This window comes from Schistocerca serialis, chromosome 3, assembly GCF_023864345.2.
Source record: "Schistocerca serialis cubense isolate TAMUIC-IGC-003099 chromosome 3, iqSchSeri2.2, whole genome shotgun sequence".
NCBI classification, from domain to species: domain Eukaryota; kingdom Metazoa; phylum Arthropoda; class Insecta; order Orthoptera; family Acrididae; genus Schistocerca; species Schistocerca serialis.
This window is the reverse complement of record NC_064640.1, coordinates 191,702,396-191,725,355: the sequence shown is the minus strand read 5'-3', so window position 1 is coordinate 191,725,355 and position 22,960 is coordinate 191,702,396. Positions and strand designations below refer to the sequence as shown.

General features: G+C 42.8%; 1 protein-coding gene across 4 annotated transcripts in view; it reads left to right on the top strand.

Moving 5' to 3' along the window:
- The window catches only part of LOC126469899 (sulfate transporter-like), a 483,509-nt gene that overhangs the window by 243,978 nt on the left and 216,571 nt on the right, over positions 1-22,960 (top strand). Inside the window, exon 1 of one of the 4 annotated variants that reach the window (XM_050097242.1) lies at positions 17,627-17,846. The exons of the other annotated variants lie outside the window; for them this stretch is intronic. Within the exon in view, the coding sequence (XP_049953199.1) occupies positions 17,782-17,846 (65 nt within the window). The 5' untranslated portion in view covers positions 17,627-17,781. Of the gene's footprint in view, positions 1-17,626; positions 17,847-22,960 lie in introns of those variants that run through there. 4 annotated transcript variants of the gene reach the window in all.

The following is a 22,960-nucleotide window of genomic DNA, read 5'->3' as shown; positions in this document are numbered from 1 at the left end:
AGGACATCACACACATCCATGCCCGAGGCAGGATTCGAACCTGCGACCGTAGCAGTCGCGCGGTTCCGGACTGCGCGCCTAGAACCGCGAGACCACCGCGGCCGGCGTGACTGTGTCAAGCAACACCCTAATAAATCTGTATTCGAACGTTCCAGGATTGGTTGTCCTTCTCATCCTCATTAACTTACATTTTTCTACATTTGTAGTATGCTGCCAGTCATCACATCAACTAAAAATTCTTTCTAAGTCATCTTGTGTCATCCTACAGCCACTCAACGACGACACCTTACCGTACCACAGCCGTAAATTGCTGCTTACCCTGTCCGTCAGACCAGTTATGTATATAGAGAATAACTAATCTACAAACTTTGTGCTAGGATCGTAAATGGACAGTGTAATCCGTACGAAAGTGTAACACATGTGCTTCCTTAATGTAAATGGCCATCTTAGGAAGAAATACGACTTTATTGTCGGAATCTCTGGTGGACAAATTTAATTAACTGGGATTCGAGAGAGACTGCCACTGTTCTGTGGCCACCATCATACATCTCGCCCAGGGATCATGAACAGTAATTTCCCCCTCGTTCCATACGCGAATGCAGTAGTGCAGAAATTCGATAATATCAGTACACACTGCTCGTATTCTAGAGGTCTGCTGTTCATATCCCATTCCGACCATCATGCTTTGGGTTTTCGTGATTACCATCGCGAGAACCTAGTGGATTTCCTTCTCAACCCGACGTCGCCGATGGGATGCTAAATCCTAAAAGACTTATTTTCGTTTTTTATACGATGTTGTGAAATGCATTAACACTCTTCACTAGTCCTTGCACAAGTATCAACATCTCTTGAGACATTATATAATTCGCCCGATCATTGGAGTATAAAACTCCGAAATGTGGAGCTGAACCGTAAAATAAAATTGTCTGTTCAGATATCGCTGTATGTTCCAAGAGGAAGAATCGCTTCTTAATCGTACAAATATGAAGTCAGTAAGCAAACTCATAACAGTTCCATTCAATGTAATAATATAGTTACAAACTTCGTTGCAGTTATCAGCGCAGCGCCTTGACGATCAGTCATCCATTTGGCGAGTTTGCTTGGAAGGGCGCGGTCGATTTCCTTCCCTATCCTACAAACACGCCGAACGTGTGCTCCGTCTCTAATGACCTCAATGCGGACGGGACAGTAAATCCCAATCTTCCTCCTTTCCTTGTTGACGAATTCGTGCCATCGTCGCCAGTACTTTGCCTTTCGCCGCCTGAGGTGCTTACATCAGGTTGCTTTCAAAAAATGGCTCTGAGCACTATGGGACTCAACTGCTGAGGTCGTAAGTCCCCTAGAACTTAGAACTACTTAAACCTAACTAACCTAAGGACAACACACACATCCATATCCGAGGCAGGATTCGAACCTGCGACCGTAGCGGTCGCGCGGTTCCAGACTGTAGCGCCTAGAAACGCTCGGCCACCAGCGGCCGGCAGGTTGCTTTCGTCTGTACTATGACAGCATCTGATTCTTGATTCTAAGAAACTCCATATGTTCTGACCTGAACTTAAATCATTACATTGTATACTTATTTTGAGCTCTGCGCGGCAATTACCTATCACCTATCCAGTGTGCCTAGTGTTCCTGTGTTTTTAAAGCAAAATTATTTTGCAAGCCCCATTTCCTCAACATTAGAAATACAGAAACGGCAGTACAAGGTGATGAAATTGACGCGTTGCGGTGTAACTAACCTGAAAACATCTGAAGATGAGTGATAACGGCTGAAACCTGTTGCCGCCAATATTAAAACCTAGAAATAAACAATCAGCTATAACTGTCCAACAAATGTTGCAACTCTAGACAGACAGCATGTCTGCTTTATTGATATGAATGTTTCAGGGCAATCGCATAACGTAAAATTTGCACATGTGTTGACTTATCTAGATGGATGTCGTAAACAGTTTTTTTATTGTGGTCTTTGCAGCGTCATTCGGTCATTCCATATTATTCGTATGTTTCTGAAACGATACTCTAATGTCCCGCAGACGATGAAGTTACTTAAGGATGGACAGTAAAACAAACAAATGAGGCAAAGCTCATGTGGAGTGCGTTTTGTAAAGTAAGCAGTTTTCAATACTAAACTTCTAGTGTGTTAGTAACAGAAGATTTACAATCAACGCGCATTACCAATTTCGAAATCATGCAGAGAGACATAGACTTTTAATGCAAACTCCATTCAGAAACTGGCGATTGCTCGGATGACAAGACAGAGATGCGTCTTAAAAATTGCTAGCAAAGACAGTAGAAAGAACAAATGTAGCCAGGCGGACCAGACGGATAGCGAATGGGTAGCAGATGGAAAACGGAAGTTCTTTGTAGGATTCCTAAAGATAAGAAGAGGCCGAGGAGACGTCTCAACGTAATATGGGTAGATGACATTAGGAAACGTGGATGAGTGTAGCTGAAGAACATAATTCATAGAAAAACTTACAATGGGAGGCCACGACGTTTGGAACGCGGATTTACTGCAGACTTCGTACACTCATAGTACTCCATGAGGACAACAAAATGTGTAACCAGTAGCGCGTACTTCTCATGCGTTATTGAGAAAATAGCAAGGTAATTTCGGTCGTCAAATGTATGGCTATGCGTAGCCATTTTTACCATGAAGCAGTGGCAGACGAGTGGTTAGCGTTCAAGCCGCTGGATCGCTGGGTCGAGTCCCGTTCGTCAGTCTTTTTTATTTCTAACACAGTCATTTTCTTTACTATTTATATTACAATTGATATAATGGGAAAAATACGTGTATTCGGATGGACTTTTATTAAATTTACAATGATATTTGGCAGTCTACAAATTTTTACTATCACAAATAATATAATATTCGTAACTATCGACTATTAAACGACCAAACTCATAAAATGATACTGAAAATGCATGCTTGTCCGTGTCTTCAAAATTGTTCGTATTTAATCGAAAGAGAACGACAAATTGCTTCTCGTGAAGACGCTATTAAAATACACTCGATACTGCATGACCAATTATCAGCGCCGATATTTAAGGAAATGCTGCGTTATTCATGGTTTGCTTGCAGATTATAGGCTGAAAGAGAGGTTTCTGAAATTGTTAACAAGGTTTGTTTTTCCACGGAAAACATCAAAAGACCTTGCGTATGCGGAAACATAGCATTTATTCAATGCAGCTGGTGCCGTTTAATTTTATGTTTTCCATGTTTTTACGAAAAATACCATCCTGCAACTTGTACTCGTAATGTCGACAGCGACGACTAATTGTACATCTTTCGAAAGCCGTCTGTACCGGTCAAAACTTGGAGGTAACAAGTAGTTTCGGGCTCCTTCCAGGTATAAGGGATTTCTCAAATCACGGACGTGCATACATTTTCATTATCACTTTATGCATTTGGTCGTTTACTAGTCGATAGTTACGAAAATTATATTATTTGTGATGGTAAAAATTTGTAGACTACCAAATGACATTGCAAATTTAATAAAAGTCCATCCGATTACACGTATTTTTCCCATTATATCAATTGTAATGTAAATAGTAAAGAAAGTGTCAGTGTTAGAAATAAAAAAAACTGACGAACGGGACTCAATCCAGCGGTTACGTAGCTTGAACACTAACCACTCGGCTGCCACCGCTTCATGGTAAAAATGGCCACGCACAGTTATACATTTGACGACCGAAATTATCTTGCGAGTTTCTCAATAATGCTTTGGAAGTACGCGCTACTGCTTGCACATTCTGTTGTCCTCATGGAGTACTACGAGTGTGCGATGTTTGAAGTAAATCCGCGTTCCAAACGTCGTGGCCTCCCCATTGTTAGTCGAGGCCTTTATCCAGCAGTGAATGTCAAATGGCGACTGCTGGTGCCGCCGCCAATGACGACGATGACTCCAAAGCTCTTTGTATACAAACACAAAAAAAGGCTACGACTGAAATACAATAACTATAGAAAAAACATTATCAAGAGGAACTTTCGCTCAGCTTTCAGTACGTGCAAAAAACCTTGCTTATTGCTAATTTTCCACTGTTCCATCTGGCGGTCTGTATTAACATGTAAAAAATCGAAAGCTTCCATAACTCTATGAACACCAGTGAAAGAGCTACTTCGCATTCACACTTATGTCTTCTCATGCAGTAACTCGTGTAACTTCTCGCCTGCTGCCAGGCATGTGATCACTGCTGTTGCGTGTTATGAATGCAGAGCGACGGTTCTTCAGACAGTGCCTGCTTTGTGGGGGAACCAGCAGTGTCAAAACATTGATACGACGCAGCTCAAGGAGCCTGCCACAAGTCAAGCACACAGTTATACAGGAGCTGAGTCGTTTCCTTTAAGGTTAAAGCAACAGATTTTTTTTCAACTGTCTTGAAAAGCAAATAGAGCGAGGGAAAACTGCTGCTTATATGCCTCCTGATCAGCCCTAATTTCTCGTATCTTATCTTCGTGGTCCTTAGGTGCATTGTAGTTGGAGGCAGTAGAATGTTTCTGCAGTCAGATTCAGCCGGCCGCTGTGGCCGAGTGGTTTCTAGGCGCCTCAGTCCGGAACCGCGTTGCTGCTACGGTCGCAGGTTCGAATCCTGCCTCGGACGTGGATGTGTGTCATCAGTCCCCTAGAACTTAGAACTATTTAAACCTAACTAACCTAAGGACACCACACACATCCATGCCCGAGGCAGGATTCGAACCTGCGACCGTAGCGGTCGAGACTGAAGCGCCTAGAACCACAATCCTGACATGCTCGTTCCATCTAATATCGGTATGCAACGTTACGCCCAAATATTTAATCGACTTGACAATGTCAAGCAGGACACTAGTAATACTGTATCCGAACATTACAGGTTTGATCTTCCTACTCATCCGCATTAACTTACCTTTTTCCACATTTAGGGCTAGCTGCCATTCATCACACCAACTGGAAATTTTGTCTAAGTCGTCTTGTATCTTCCTACAGTCACTCAACTTCGACACATTACCGTACACCATGGCATCATCAGCACACAACAGCAGATTGCTTCCCACCCTGTCCGCCAAATCATTTACGTACTGTATATAGAGAACAAACAACGGTCCTTATCTCACTTCGCTGGGGCACTGCTGACGAAACCCTTGTCTCTGATGAACACTCGCCGTCGAGGACAGCATACTGAGTTCTATTTTTTAAGAAGTCTTCGAGCCACTCACATATCTGTGAGCTTATTCCATATGCTCGTACCTTCGTTAACAGCCTCCAATGGGGCACCGCGTCATATGCTTTCCGGAAATCTATAAATATCGAATCTGCCTGTTGCCCTTCATCCATAGTTCGCGGTATATCATGTGAGAAAATGTCAAGGTGACTGCTTTCTAAAACCATGCTGATTCGTGGACATAAGCTTTTCAGTCTCAAGAAAGTTTATTGTATTCGAACTGAGAATATGTTCAAGGATTCTACAGCAGACAGAAGACACGGATATTGGTCTGTAATTTTACGGGTCCGTTCTGTTAGTCTTGTTATATACTGCAGTCACGTGCGCTTTTTTCGAGTCGCTTGGGACTTTGCGCTGGACGAGAGTGAGCAATAAATGCAGGCTGGGTAAGGGGCCAAGGCTGTAGTGTATTCTCTGAAAAACGAATTGAGATTCCATCCGGACCTGGTGACTTATTTGTCTTCAACTCTTTCAGTTGTCACCCTACGCCAGTGATGCTTATTACTATGTCGTCCGTACGAGAGTCTGTTCGATGGTCAAACGACGGTGCGTTTGGACGATTATCCTGCATGAACGATTTCTTGAAAGTGAATTTTAAAACCTTGGCTTTCTTTTTGCTACCTTCAACTGCCACACCAGACTGGTCAACAACGGAAGCTTTAGACCCACTTAGCGATTTTACATAGGTCCAGAAATATCTCGGGTGCTCTGCCAGGTCTCTTGCTAATGTATGACGGTGGTAGTTGTATCTTTTCACAGACACGTGAATACCTACTAAACTTTGCTTGTCGTCATTTGCGCGTTCTCTTTTGAACGGAGAGTGCAAGAGCCTCTGCTTCCTCACCATTTTCCGAATTTCGTTATTAAACCATGGTGAGTCTTTGACGTCCTTAATCCATTTACTAGGTATATAATTTTCAAGACCACGATTTACGATGTGGTTAAACTTTGCCCATAATTTCTCTACGTCCACCTTATTGGAAATGAGTGTTGGCTAAGTGAGGTGCTAACTACTGCTTACCTGCTCTTTCTAGCAGAAACACTGTCCTAGTCTTCTTAACAGATTTATTAACTTTCGGAACTATAGTTCCTTTTAATGACATCATGATCGCTATTAAACTGCCCACGATTCTTTATGACCTCTTTGAGCAGAACTGAATGCTTTACACATGTGGGTGCCCGGTATTCCCCGATTTGAAAGAATTGCTGCAGAAACATTGGATTTCATTCGGGAAGTTCTCTGTCGTATTGGTCAAAATCACTGCGTGTCAGCCGGAGAATCTATCGTGATAGTCTGCGACGTATATAAAGTCGACTTTATTGTGTTCAACCTGAATTTGTATCAAAACATTTACAATGCGTCTGTTAAGCGGAATGCCGACAAGTCGAAACACACGTGCGAGCAAGAAATTAATCGTTTGTAGAAGAAAGCTGGGCTGAAGTTCCTCGACAAGAATTCTCTTAGTGATTATATAAATGAAGAGACTGGAAAGCTACTCAATCATACGGCTCAAAGGAAGATACAGACAATGTTGTCTTTCATCTGCAAAGTAAGGAAAGGTCGAATAACGTATAATGTATGTAGTATACCAATAAAGGGTCAATTTTTTAGGTATCCGTCAAAATACTAGTTTTGGGAGCCTTTTTGTCTATCTATCCCTGTCTGTCCGAACACTACTCAGTATTGGCGTGTCTAACACATTGTTTTAATCACGTGTTAAAAACACTTTTTAATACACTTTATAAATAAACATGGGTTTATTAAATTGTTTTGATCAATGTTTGAAACATATAAAAAATTTTCATTTTTACGTGTTTTTAGCAGGTCACAGGGTCTTCTGTGAGAAGGTGGTGAGGGGTCCCATCAATTCTCACCAAATGGAGAGGAGGCTTCCAAATTTTAAAGAAAACATCCCATGTAATTAATGGACGTCCCATAAGGACACTCTAAAACCTAGACCCAGCAAGGCTGTGCAGTGGGTGAGACGCTTCAATCGTATTCAGAATGAGAAAGGTTCAAATTCCCATCCAGACATCAAGGTTTGGATTTTCTGAGGATTACCTAAATCAATGAAGACGAAAATGAGGATGTTTCTTTAGGAAAGAGCGTAGCTGTTGTACTTCCTTATATTCGTCCAGTATGAGCTAATGACCTCATTGTCGACTTGACTTTAATTCGTCATACTGATTCCTTTTAAAGCCTAAAAGTCTGCACCTGTACAGCCTTCATAATTAAGCAAAAGAATTTCATCCGAACTCGCAAAATAAGTGGTTCCTTGGGCCGAATAGTATTCGTGTATATTCGCTTCCTTTTTGTACCATAGATGGATGTTTATGTAGGATTTTACCTTATTTAACGCACTTTGTTAAAAATATGAAATTATTAATGAGAAAGTAAATGCTACAGTATAAGCAAATGCGCACTGTTGATGATCCCTGTTAGTGGCGTAAATCGATGGAGCCAAGTGTTGTGGTTTCTGCTCCCGACACATCACTACACCTACTTAAGCTTTAATGAGGACCTACAAATGACAATATGACATCCTTACTGATCTGAGGTGGAAAACTTTGTCCATTATGTTTGACACGTTTCAGAACTAGGTATCCGAGACTCAAGGGTGAAACATTATTCGAAATAAATGAAATTGATATTTGTTCTCAGAATAGGTGCACAGCATATCAGTTCAGTGTCACATACCTTAGGAGAGACGTTCATCTTTCGTGTGGGATTTTCGTTCCATTGAGACGTGCGCCACGGATCGTTTGGCCTTCTCTCTGGCCACCGGCGGCACTCAAGATGGACTCACGTTTCGGGGATGTAAGTGAGGCTGGCCAGGACGTTAGGCCGTTATCTACGCGCCGTTATCGGACGATGCGGTGCGGTTGGCGCTGCCACACAAGTCACCTACATTGTTTCGTTCCATCTGCATTTCATACTACGCGCTCGTCTTTAGGGAAACACACACTCATGATCGAAAGAAACGAGGAAGGAAGATTCAGATTTAGCGTGCAGTCGACCGAGAGGTCATAAGAGACGAAGCGGAAATTCAGATTGGAAATTAATCGCCTTGTCCTTTTTGAAAAGAACCATTCCGACATTCGCGTAATTGATAATAATATGAATCTCGATGGCTACACGGGGATTTGAACACCGTTCTTCTGAAAAATCGGAAAACGGAAGCAAGCAAGGAAGGAAGGAAGGAAGGAAGATTTGAGTTTGACGTCCAGTCATTAGAGGCGGAACACAAATTACGTTTAGTGTATGTTTGTAATTTATGCACCAGTTCCCGTTTTTACGTATGGCCTGCCGCTAAAGCAACTGCAGACTGTATTTACCGGTTGCCGTTTCTGTCGTTAAAATCCATAGTGCATTAATAAAAGTTTCCTTCTTTTACAAACAGTCATTAATACAGCTTCAAAAACCCAGCACTATATTACACTACCAAAGTATTCTTAAGGACGAAAGTAACTTCCGCATTATGTGTCAAGCCCAAGTGAGGTAGCTAGATATAGTACAGAAGGTAACTTAAAGAAATACGCAGTGAGAGGAATAGAAATGATTCCTTTTATTCCAATACAGTTATGACACACAGGTCACCGCGATTCGTGATGGTTCCCTGGAATTGCAAAAGTACCACTAAAGCGGAGTTACTTCCTTCACCGAAGAAGATAAAGTAAATATTCCAGAATTCGAATCAAGGACAGCTGCCAACACGAGTAAATGGTTCAAATGACTCTAAGCAGTATGGGACTTAACATCTACCTCGTGATGACTGGGTGTTGTGTGATGTCCTTAGGTTAGTTAGGTTTAAGTAGTTCTAAGTTCTAGGGGACTGATGACCATAGATGTTAAGTCCCATAGTGCTCAGAGCCATTTGAACCATTTGAACTTAACATCTGAGGTCATCAGTCCCCTAGAACTTAGAACTACTTAAACCTAACTAACCTAAGGTTGGCTCAAATGGCTCTGAGCACTACAGGACTCAACTGCTGTGGTCATAAGTCCGCTAGAACTTAGAACTACTTAAACCTAACTAACCTAAGGACAGCACACAACACCCAGCCATCACGAGGCAGAGAAAATCCCTGACCCCGCCGGGAATCGAACCCGGGAACCCGGGCGTGGGAAGCGAGAACGCTACCGCACGACCACGAGATGCGGGCAACTAACCTAAGGACATCACACACATCCGTCCCCGCGGCAGGATCCGAACCTGCGGCTGTAGCGGTCGCGCGGTTCCAGACTGAAGCGCCTAGAACCGCTCGGCCAATGCGGCCGGCCCAACATGAGTAACTCAGAAATAATTTTTCCTCTGCGTAGGGAAGCAGCTTAAGTAACTTATTAAAGGCAAGTCTTCCGGTCCAGGTTATATAACAATTAGGTTCTTTTCCGAGTATGATGATACAATAGCTCCATGCTTAGCAATCGTACACAACCGTTCGCTCGACGAAAGATCCGTACCTAAAGATGGGGAAGTAGCACAGGTGCAAATTTCGGCTATATATTGGTCTCATTTGTGGGACCGGACTCGTGATTTCCAGTACGTGGTCGCAGTACGCAGTAATCGATGCAAAGTCATCGAGTAAAACAGGATTGATATCTGGGCGCTACGGTCGCAGGTTCGAATCCTGCCTCGGGCATGGGTGTGTGTGATGTCCTTAGGTTAGTTAGGTTTAAGTAGTGCTAAGTTCTAGGGGACTGATGACCTCAGAAGTTAAGTCCCATAGTGTTCAGAGCCATTTGAACCATTTTTTTGATACCTGGGGTTCCCAAAGTAAGTGTAATATAAATGTGTGTGAAATCTTATGGGACTTAACTGCTAAGGTCATCAGTCCATAAGCTTACACACTACTTAACCTAAATGATCCTAAGGACAAACACACACACCCATGCCCGAGGGAGGACTCGAACCTCCGCCGGGACCAGTCGCACAGTCCATGAATGCAGCGCCCTAGACCGCTCGGCTAATCCCGCGCGGCGAAGTGTAATAGCCCCTCTGTTATTCCTGATCTATATAAACGACTTAGGAGACATTATGAGGATCTCTCTTACATTTTTGCAAATGATGCTATACTTTACCGTCTCTTAAAGTCATCAGAAGGTGATCGCTGTCCGGGGCGCCTCCAGTACGTCTCGCTGGTCAACGGGGCTCATTTCGAAACGTGACTCATCAGTGAAGTCAACTCTACTCCAGTCAATGGGATTACAGGCCGAAGGCGTGTCTGGAGACGCGCTGGACAGAGGTTGCTTACCAACGTGACTGCCGGTCGCCATATGGCCCGACAACCAAGAGTGATGGTCTGGCGTGGCATTTCATTTCCCAGCAGGTCTCCTTTGGTAGTCATCCGCGGCACCCTCCCAGTACAGCGGTTCGTCGACGTTGTTCTACACCCCATTTCGTTGCGCTTTATGGCAGGCCATCCCGGGCTTATAATTCAGCTAGATAATGCCCGCCCGCACACGGCGAAAGTATCTATAGTTTGTCTTCGTGCTTACCAAACTATACGTTGGCAAGCAAGGTCGCCGCATCTCTCCCCAATCGAGAACATTTGGATCCTTATGGACAGGGCCCTCCAACCAGCTCGCGATTTTCACGTTGTATCGCGCCAATTGTACAGAATTTGGCATTATATCCCTCAGGAGGACATCCGACAACTCTATCAATCGATGCCATGGAGAATAAGTGCTTGCAGAAGGACCAGAAGTGGGCCAACGCGCTATTGACTTGCTCAATTTGTGAAGCTCTTTCTCTTGAATAAATCATCCAATTTCTCTCAAATTGTAATTATTTGTTTGTGTATACATGTACATAACATCTACCGATCTCCGTTCCATTCAGATAACTGCTTCGTGATGCGTCTTTTTTTTTTCTCTTTTAATGTAGAGTGCATGTTGCTAAATTACAAGCTAGAAGCGTGTTAGTTATTTGAAATCATAATATGAGGACGTGGTGAAAAGTAGTGCCTCCAAATTTTTTGTTCTATTATCAATATCGGTTAAAGTATTTGCATGTCACGCACATTACTCTGCCGTCTTTCCTGCTTTGCTGACGCAAGTTGCAACCCTCTGCCGCTAGAGGTCACTGAACTGTAGCTTAAAACCTGGCGGTGAGAGACTGAACTATGCCTGTGTTTGAGGACATGACCGAAAACAGAGAGCACTAATTCGAAGAATTCGTCCACACATGCAGCACCCTCTCCTTCAGCATGAAAATGCCAGATAGCACTGCGACATCTGCAACAATGCGACGGCTTGGGTCACTCTCTTCAGTCATCCTCCATGCAATCTCGAATTTGCTCCATCCGACTTTCGTCTCTTTCCAAAACTTAAAGAACAACTTCGAGGACTTCACTCTGATAGTGATAAAGCGGCGTAAGTAGAGGTGAGGGTATGGCTCCGTCAAAAATGTCAAACATTCTACAGTGACTATATCAAGAAACTGGTCTCTCTTTGGAAGAAATGTGTTTGTCGCCAGGGTGACTATATTGATAAATAACTACGTAGGCGTGAAGAATATAGATGTAGAATGTTAATAAAGTTTGTTTTATTTAAAAAGCTTTAAGAGTTTTCACACAAAAAATTCTGAGACATTACTTTTCACCACGCCGTCGTAATTACGATATCTCGCGCTAGAAATGATTTCTTAACAAAACATGTGAATTACAGAATAACAGTTCGTAATGTATTAAGCTGCCTGATAACATAAAATGGCGTAACCAATGATAGAATTGCATCCGACAGATATTGATAAGCGTGTTGGTCCATCTTTACTACGCGACGCAGCAACGATTCTGCATAGCATGTTCTCGACAAGTTCTTGTAGGTTTTTCGGTGGTGTGCATCACCGCTCTCTGCGCACAGGTCACGCAACTCCCGTAAATAACGGGCGGGTAGTTTGTGGGTACGCACTGGCACCCGATGGTGTAGCATATATAACCGATCGGGTTCAGATCAGGCTAATTTCAACGTGAATCTGCTTCATGCTCCTCAAACCGTTATAGCACGATTCTGGCCTTGTGACACTGACATATTCTGACGGAAGATGCCATCGCTGTCGGGAAAGACATCAAGCGTGAAGGGATTTGGTTGGTCGGCATTGTCCACAGCTGTCATGGTGCCTTCGATTACTACTATGGGTCCCACGAAAGCCTAGGCGTGAAACGATCGTCGGTTTGGTGTAACAAGTGTTATTCATCCGACCAGGTGATACGTTTCCATTGATCCACGGTGCAATGTCGATGATCCCGCTCCCACCGTATTTGTAACTGACCATGTTGTTGGGTCCACATGGGAACACGTAGGACTCATCTGGTGCGGAGCTCCGTGCTCAACAATGTGCCTACACCAGCACTGAGCCCTGTCGTCAGATCTGCCACAGATGCAGCCCTTCCTGTTTTATAGGGTGTACAAACCTCCGATCTCCAAGTTCTGTGACGAGGTGTGGACCTCCGACACTTTGTCCCTGCTTGTGCTTTCGCCGTCCTTCAGTCTCTTTCTGTAGTTTGCCACGACGGTAGAGCGCGAACAGTAGACCAGCCTCGCGGTTTCTGAGATGCTCGTTCCCAGGTGTTGGTCCATAAGAATCTACCCCATTTGTGACCCGCGTCGTCACTAGAATTACTCTCCATTCGTCCCATCTCCGCTTATACAGGGTGTCCCCAGAGAAAAAGTCAACGATCATTCGAAGAAAACAGGTCTATTAAACATGGGCTCGGAAATGTGTACCTTAAGAGCCAAGAGCACATTTTCATCTACGCTGAAACACATGTCTTCCACTGAACAAGTGCTCATAACTCATAAGATATCCATTCTAGAGCCCATGTCCACTGAAATTTTTTCTTGTTTTGTTACATACTACCTCCTACCAAAATATGGATAGCAAGGAGCAGTCAATGGAAGAGATTTGTTTCACAGCATCGAAGATGAAGCAGTGCTCGTAGCTCTAAATTATGCATTTTTGCTTCGAATGATCGTTCCTAGAATATCCATCAATATTGACCATTCCTCCTGGGACACCCTGTGTACTTTCCTTACTTAGCATCATGAGACTGAAGCAGATTCATAATAACAAAGTTTGTAAAATACGCACTATGACAAGAAAAAGGTAATTCTTCTCGTTACATTAAATATTTTGACATTACCACCTCTCAAAGAAACTGCCACCTTTCAACTTAACTTAGACCAAGGTCTACTACTAGTCTGTCTGCCTCATAACCAATATTTCGTTTTCACAATTGTCGACTTCACCAACCCACAAGGAAATTGTTCCCAGAATGAAATTTTCACTCTGCAGTGGAATGTGTGCTGATATGAAACTTCCTGGCAGATTAAAACTGTGTGCCGGGCCGAGACTCGTACTCGGGACCTTTGCCTTTCGCGGGGTAGTGCTCTACCACTGAGCTACCCAAGCACGACTCACAACCCGTCCTCACAGCTTTACTTCCACCAGTATCTCGTCTCCTGATTTCCAAACTTCACAGAAGCTCTCCTGTGAAACTTTCAGAACTAGCACACCTGGACGAAAGGATATTTGTTGGGTAGCTCAGTTGCTAAAGCACGTGCCCACGAAATGCAAAGGTCCCGAGTTCGAGTCTCTGTCCGGCACACAGTTTTGATCTGCCAGGAAGTTTCAAGGAAATGGTTACTTCGAAACCCAAACTGGGCATTGGATTGCTCTACAGATTAGTCTATCACTACAACCTACACCCGGAAAATATTATAGAAACTAAGAAAACGTTGTCATTGTTCTGTTCTGTCTCCGCTTACTTTTAACTATATGCTCCCAGTGAGACAAAAACTTATCGCAGACAGACAGACTGTGCTAATTCGTATATTTTCCATATCAGGCGATACTACTGCTCTTAAAGCTCCCTCCATTTATTGTAATTTCTTTCCCCTTTGAGGTCGGGCTGGCAGCAGTTGTTTCCGCTCTTCAGTCGTGGGTGCAAATTTAGTTAGAATACATAAAATAATGAAAGTAAACAGAACATCTTCTTTCAAAAATATAGTAATTATTATGTCCGTTTTGGTACAAAATTTATACCATAGTTATTAATTTTGTAGTCTGCAGATACTGATGATAGAGTTTGACGTTGTTTCTGTGTGCTTAGCGTAGACATTACGATCAAAAACATAAGTTGAAAGTTATGGTATCTTTGCTGTCTCTGTGTCTGCTTCCAGAGCGGACAGAACAACGAAAGCGTGGACATATAGTGACTGTTAACATGGTAATAGTTTCGAAGATGACTGTTACTGCATTCAGTAGATATTTTCTTCTGGAATTTGACACTTGCACCTTATGTGTCCGCTTTCAGAACTGCTAAGACCTCTGTTACAGAATCGGAAAATATTACTACATATTGACACACACAGCAGTTGAAAATAGTGTGTAACACTGAAACTGTGCGTTTCAGTAAGGTGAATCCGTGTAAGCAACAGCCGAGGTGGAAAATTCACAATGTCTTTCAACAAATATACGGCTGTAGTACCCCAGGTGAAGAAAATGATAAAAATTACTGTTGGCAGCGAAAGAACTGAAGAGATGAATGCCGGAGGTGTAAAGTTTTGAAGGGTGTTCATGAGGAGGCGGATTATATCTTCTGCAGCGATTAGTGAACAGAGAGTTGCTTGTAAGCCCGAATTATTAACTGAACGCACTGGGCCTGTGAGGTGGGGTTACGAGTCTGTGGTCTGAATTGTATTCGAAAGTATCTGTGGGATAGAACTTATTGCACATCTCACACACTGGAGTGGACTAAAGGTTGGGGAAATATTTATGTTAGTGGACTCATTACAGTGTGATCAGGTACGCACTGATTTCCTTCCAGTTCGGGCTAATAAACTGCTGCATATCAAAACTGCAGCATCTTAGAAAACGGCATGCAACGAACGTTAAATTGGCGTGCTTAGATATGCAAACGAATGGGATGGAATGTCAGCGCAACCGTACAAATTGGGTAGAGCAACGCCATCTACATTCTGTATACAAGGTAAGATAAGAAATCACATTTGAATGCTGATCATCTTTGAGAAGATGGTTTTATGCTCTTTTAAGAGAGGGCAACCACTGCCGACAGTGTCAGAATTGTAGCCTGTCGAGATTGCAGTTGATACGAGGGTTGGGACTTAAATAGTGGCAACTATTTATTCACAACCGTCCAAAAAATTAGATGTTCCCACCTGTTACTGTCCTTCACAGTGGTCATCAGCGTTGTGTAGAACTCATTGCCAGCGATGTCGAAGGCGTAGTATACCATTAGCAGAACCTGTTCTGTTGATGGTGCGGATGGAGCGGTCTAAAGTTACGATGATTCTCGTGTACGACCGTGACGGTGTTATCCTAACGCTTTATGTTCCTCCAAGGCAAACCGTCAATGCAAAGTATTACTGTTCGTTTTTGGTACATAACCTGCGACCAGGTTTGCGAAAGAAGCGGCGACACTTTTTGCGCATCCCACCCATCATTTTGCACGACAATGCGCGGGCGCATACAGCGCAAGCTGTGGCTGCTCTGTTGGGTGTATGGGAATGGGAAGTACTGTACCATCCACCACACTCCCCGGACTTAGGTCCTTGTGACTTTTATTTGATTCTGAAAATGAAGGAACCACTTCGTAGCATTCGCTTCAGAACTGTTCCAGAGATTCGACAGCCAGTAGACCGCTCCATTCAACAGGACAGGCTAACGGTATACTACGCCCTCCACATCGCTGGCAACGGGTTCTACACAACGCTGGTGACTACTTTGAAGGACAGTAACAGGTGCAAACATGTAACTCTTTTGTATCGGTGATGAATAAATAGTTGCCACTATTTAAGTTCCAACCCTCGTAGTTCCGTGATATAAATTCCATGTTGTTAGAGATCTCGCGACTGTTATGCGAATATGGAATCGAGAGGTGCAGGAGGACTATGCGTGATCTCTGGCTAGCTCAAGATAGAACAGACATATTGTTCCCTCGACCGTGTAGGATCGTACACCTACCATGAGTCTGCAAATGGCCCTGTTTGCAGCAAGATGAGAACCCAAACGAGCTGTGCCATGATGTCCGGATGAATTCTGACTGTCGGCACAGCGACCATTTTTGCAGCGTCGCTTGACGCGGCTGGAGAGAGAGAGAGAGAGGTTCGGCCAACGACAGTACTACACACATGTGTGACACCATGTTGTCTTTTCAGATGTGTCTTGTTTCTGCCTGTAGCATCACGATGGACTTAGCGCGTGTGGAGGCTCTGAGAAGAAAATAAAATTACTAGATAACATTCGTCACTGTCATACATGCCTAGCAGTTGGCTTGATGGCATGGGGTGTCATTTGGTACTCAATAAGATCACCTCTGGTTCATGTAGTCGGTAGTTTGGCACAATAGACGTTAAGTTTCTGCCGTGTTCAGTCTGGTGTCTGTGCCAGTAGACGTCTCCGTGACGTTACCTTCTAACAAGATAACGCAATACTGCATGTTGCCCTAGTGCCCTGACCGACCTCAACGAAGAGGGTGTTCGAATGTTGTCCTGGCTAGTATTACGTCCATGTGTAACCCAATGAAAATATCTTGTTGAGAGTTATCGAGGGACTGGCACGCTGCCACTCCCAGCCACTAGGGTTTGATGAACTGTGGCATAAAGTTCCAGCAGCTTGGAATGACGTAAAGCTATCTGACATCAAAGCTCAGTTCAACTCGATGGCCAGCCGGGGTAGAGCCATTGTTGCAGCTCTGTGTACTAATAATCCAAAGGAAAGAAGTCATTAGTTGCTTTGGGGAAAGTTGAAAATTTGTACTGGACCAAGACTCCTCGGACCCGGATTTTCCGTTTCTCGCGAAAAATCGGCTCGACCGTCTCGGCCATCCGGACACCATCCCTGCACACCATCCTCATTATATATATTGTGTGTGTGTACTAAGTTTTGCAACATGTATACCCCAAATCACGTGTAGACTTAATCGTGTGTTCTTGCTACTACACTCCTTAAAATGTCTATATTTTCTGATGAGGCAATTTTAACATTTGGGATGTGATCTGCTCTCTCACGTGAGTAAACTTTAGCAACACTGTTGGCTTTGAAGGATACTATGTCCTGACGTGTTTCCTTGAGTAGAAGGCGAGTGACTGCGCCTTTCGCCCTCAGTTGTCCAGCTGATAACTGGCCACAAACAAAACGGCGCTGATAGTGGACGAGAACGGAGCTCGTTTGTATTTAACACTGCAGTCGCTGTGGAGGGACATTCGACAGCCCCAGTTCTGGAGCGCAGCGCTCGACAAGTCGGAAACCACAACGAGGGCGTCTGTTGCCAATTACTTATTTATGGTTAAGGTTAGAGCAAGCACTCGTGAATAACGGGGGCACAACCGCGCTAATTTATAAGGGCGTGTTTTCACTTCACGCCACCACCGTGTTACGCAAAAGTGTAAAATCAGTTCGGTGACCCGAGAGGTTTCGTTCGTTTTAGCGTGAAGGTAATCTCTCGCGTGCCAAGAGAAACTCTGTTTCACTTGAATGACAATCAGCGAACTTTGTGTGGCAAGGCGCCTGGAGAACTCATTCGTAGCGCGGCTGCCGATGTAACAACGTCTCCCTCAACATGGAGAAACGAGCCATCATTTCTCATTGCGAGCGCCCCTGCAATTACTGCTCCATCCGAGATTAGTAAGTACTGCAGCGTTTATTTGATCACTGTACTCTTCTGCCGCTCTGTGACACACAGTGGTGCTTCTTATCCCCGTATGGAAAACAAATTTAACTAACTTAGCGAGTGTATCATTTACGTAGTACGAGTCCAAAAGTGTGTCCAAAATCCGCTATCACCCATACTCAAAGATGTGAATTCATGAAATTAAACTTCCTGAAGAATGTGCACTAAATTTAAAAATGAGATGTTCCGTGTACCACCTGGACTGTTTTAAGAATATTTATTTACTGTCGCGATTTCGGCTATTCTGAAGTTACGACTGTAACAACATATTATTATTATTATTATTATTATTAATAATTAGGAGTAGTCTCTTCTCAAAAATCGTTTTAAAAAGGACAAAAATTTGTGTCCTACAAATTAAATCAATACAAATTCATCTATGTTAAGAAGAAATGGTCCTCCGTGCCTATCATATTTCTATATTCATGTCAGGTGCGCAAGAAAACACTATACCATAATACCTAAATAAACGGACGCAGCACTTCACTAAAAACGGTAACTTCATGTCAACCAAGTATATAAGCATGAATCAACTCAACGTAATAAAACACATTAGTTAGTAAGATGATTTCTACGAAGTTCATGCTAATACTGCACTGTATCCTGTCTTTTTAGACACATGACATGACATATGTAAATGTGATTGACAAGAGAACGAAATCCTTTTACAGGAATGAAAATCAATCGGCGCCTTTATACTGAGGGAAGTGCGGTGAATATTTATAAAGAATGATTTGCCTTTTACAAATGATTTTTGAGAACGGATTGTATCCCTGAAAGTGATTTCTTAAGCACCTGTATTATGTAACAGGTGTTATTTGACGATAGCACAATAGCTGCAATGGCCATCGTAAAGCCAGTAATCTTAATAACATTACCGGCGAAACAAGTTCTTCCTGAAATAATGTAGGACTCTGAACGCAAGTAAACCGCGAATAAATTGTACACTAAGTTTCTACGGTGTTTTGTGTCGGTGTAATATTTACGAAAAATGTAAGCTGGTATCAGTGAACTATTTGCAGGATAACAGGTACAGATGTAAACATTTTATGTATACAACTTCGAACTAAATGTTTGCGCGCTGTCAGTGTAGTAAATTAGGCGGGAAAGTTGTTTTTGTTGCGGTTGTGATGTTGAGCTTCATCTTGTTGATTGCAGAAATGCCTGTGTTGCACCAGTTATTTAGCATTCTCTATGTATTTCAGAGGTTTTAATTAAATTTCATGCGTTAAAAACTTAATTTTCATGTTTTCCTTGTCGTGCCGGAACATGTGATCCAGTTCTGCACTCTGATTAAACAAATAATTTTTATTACAATATCAGTAGAGACTCACAGCCACAACGAAAATCTGAAAGACGTCTGTGCTCTTGCACTGGTCATTAACCCTAAGGTTGAGTTTGGCAGCCCTCAATACCTGCCACTTGCCAGCTGTCCTCTTCATTTCGCGAGAAACATGCATGTAATAAAAAAAACCATAATTATGTATAAAGAGGAATATATACGTGAGATCATTAGAAAGCATGCAGGAGCAGCAAGGATGCGTACCGATGGAAACCGCAAAACGAAATTTTCTAGTAGAGACCTTGATGCAATGGGAGGATGATAGAAAAACTGGCAAAAAAATAAATGTCTTTCTGCGGAATTGTTAAAAAAAATGGTTCAAATGGCTCTGAGCACTGTGGGACTTAACATCTATGGTCATCAGTCCCCTAGAACTTAGAACTACTTAAACCTAACTAACCTAAGGCCAGCACACAACACCCAGTCATCACGAGGCAGAGAAAATCCCTGACCCCGCCGGGAATCGAACCCGGGAACCCGGCCGTGGGAAGAGGAATTGTTTTCCGGGGAATATCGTACTGAGGTTTTAATTTTTAGCTGTCGTGCGTATTCAAGAATGACTGATTTTGATATCAGTGACCGTAGCATAGAAAATAAAGTCACTCAACGGACATGATCGGGCACCTATACCATTTTACATAAAATATACGAAAGAACTTTGTCTTCTTCTAGCAGCAGTGTACTGTAGGTGACTGGACGAACTAAATATTCCCAGATATTGGGAAAATGCTTACGTCATTCTCGTTTCCAAGAAGGGTAGTCGATACGATACATATAACTATAGACATACTTCGCTGACGTCAGTTTGTTGTAGAATTGTGGAACACGTTTTATGCTCCAGCATTTTTCCTCTGTAGGTATCAACACGGATGTTGCAAACAACGATCGCGTCAGAATAATCTCACTCTTGGAAAAAACGACATTTTGTCCATGGAGCGAGTGATTGATTATTTTGTAAAAATGTTTTGTTTATTTATAGACGCACTCACGTTCTTATGACACAGTCATAACCGGTTTCGGCCATACAATGACCATCTTCAGATTCTAAAACAATACAAAAGAAAATTTATAATAAAACCTAAAAATAATAAGTGCAATATTTAACCAGTCTTATTAGTAATCTAATAAGCATAAATTCAGTTAGATTACTAATAAGCCTGGTTAAATATTGCACTTAATTTTAGGTTTTAATATAAATTTTCTTTTGTATTGTTTTAGAATCTGAAGATAGTCATTGTATGGCTGAAACCGGTTATGACTGCGTCATAAGGATGCGATTGCGTCTATAAATAAACAAAACATTTTCATCTCGCTCTGTTCGTTCACGACATCCAGAAGGCAGTTGATACCGGTGACCAGATGGCATACTATTTGACTGACGCAACGCCATCGATACAGTTCCGCACTGTCGCCTAGTGATCAATTTACGAGCTTTATGACAGATCACAGCATGTCAATGAGATCTCCAGATGTAAAACTAAATCCGGTCGTCTGCCGAAGGGAGTTTTATAGGACCACTACTGTTCAGAATATGTATAAATGACCTCTCATATAACGTCAGAAGCTCTCTCAGGTTGTTCGAGGCGGTGCTGTTCTACACAAAGAAGTCACAACTCTAGAAAAATTGGTGCGAAGTGCAGGAAGACATGCAGGAGATTGATATTTGATACGGAAATTGAGAGATGACCTTCCTCAGAAACAATTGTTACGCATTAATCGGAGAATTCGCTTACGTCAATCTGTTGTAGAATAATGGAACATGTTTTGTGTTCTCGTATTATGACGCTCTTAGATAATACAAATCTCCTTCATCATAACCAACATGAATTCCGCAAACAGAGATCATGTGAAACTCAGCTCGCCCTATTTGCCCAAGAAATTCACAGTGCCGTAGACACTGGCGAGCAGATTGATGCCGTATTCCTGGACTTCAGGAAGGCATTTGATACGGTTCCGCACTTACGTTTAGTGAAAAAAATACGAGCTTACGGAATATCGGACCAGGTTTGTGATTGGATTCAGGATTTCCTAGAAGAAAGAACACAACATGTCATTCTTAACGGTTCAAAATCTGCAGATGTAGAGGTAATTTCGGGAGTACCGCAGGGAAGCGTGATAGGACCTTTATTGTTTACAATATACATAAATGACTTAGTTGACAACATCGGTAGCTCCGTGAGGCTATTTGCAGATGACACGGTTGTCTACAAGAAAGTAGCAACATCAGAAGACTCGTACGTACTCCAGGAGGACCTGCAGAGGATTAATGCATGGTGCGACAGCTGGCAGCTTTCCCTAAACGTAGATAAATGTAATATAATGCGCATACATAGGGGCAGAAATCCATTCCAGTACGATTATGCCATAGGTGGTAAATCATTGGAAGCGGTAACGACCGTAAAATACTTAGGAGTTACTATCCGGAGCGATCTGAAGTGGAATGATCACATAAAACAAATAGTGGGAAAAGCAGGCGCCAGGTTGAGATTCATAGGAAGAATTCTAAGAAAATGTGACTCATCGACGAAAGAAGTAGCTTACAAAACGCTTGTTCGTCCGATTCTTGAGTATTGCTCATCAGTATGGGACCCTTACCAGGTTGGATTAATAGAAGAGATAGACATGATCCAGCGAAAAGCAGCGCGATTCGTCATGGGGACATTTAGTCAGCGCGAGAGCGTTACGGAGATGCTGAACAAGCTCCAGTGGCGGACACTTCAAGAAAGGCGTTACGCAATACGGAGAGGTTTATTATCGAAATTACGAGAGAGCACATTCCGGGAAGAGATGGGCAACATATTACTACCGCCCTCATATATCTCGCGTAATGATCACAACGAAAAGATCCGAGAAATTAGAGCAAATACGGAGACTTACAAGCAGTCGTTCTTCCCACGCACAATTCGTGAATGGAACAGGGAAGGGGGGATCAGATAGTGGTACAATAAGTACCCTCCGCCACACACCGTAAGGTGGCTCGCGGAGTATAGATGTAGATGTAGATGTAGAATAGACCCGTTCTCGTGTCATTTCTTACTCAAGATGTATAGTCCATCGACGAAGGAAGCAACTTTCAAAATCCTCTTTCGACCGAAACATGAACATTGCTTGTGAGTCTGAGACCTTTACCAGATAGGGGTAACATACCTAAGAGTGTGCAGTTAAGGAATAATCTTAAATAACTGGGTTATTATCAGTAGGAAAACAAAATCATTTTAGGTTTATATTTATTAACACAAAATGTACATGTTCAGAAAAGTACAGCATCAGAGAGGTAATACATTTACTGAACTTTTCAAAGCTACAAAACAAAACGGGAAATGCGCACTCTTTCGTTCACCTGCTCTTAAGAACACGCAAATCATGCCCAAAGAGTGCGCCTTTAGCGAATTTCACAAATGAACGCAATATCACCCCTCAATCGAAGATCACTGTTCATGCCACCACCTCCCACACTTAGTGCACCAGATCCAGTCCTCTGGCAACGCCAAAATCTATGCTGTCTACTCACAGCCTTCAGTCTTTTCCTTAAAGCAGACTCCTTCGTACCAAGAGGAGCGGCAGCTTTTGTTTGCCTTCTCTATTTTCAATTCGTTATCTGGTCTCATTTAGCAGCTATTTAGTTTAGATGAGCTTCCTGGCCGATTTTCATACTTAATGTACAAATTTGCAGTTAGGCCCTAAAGAGAACGCATGCACTCGGGGACATTATATGCGCGCTCTTTC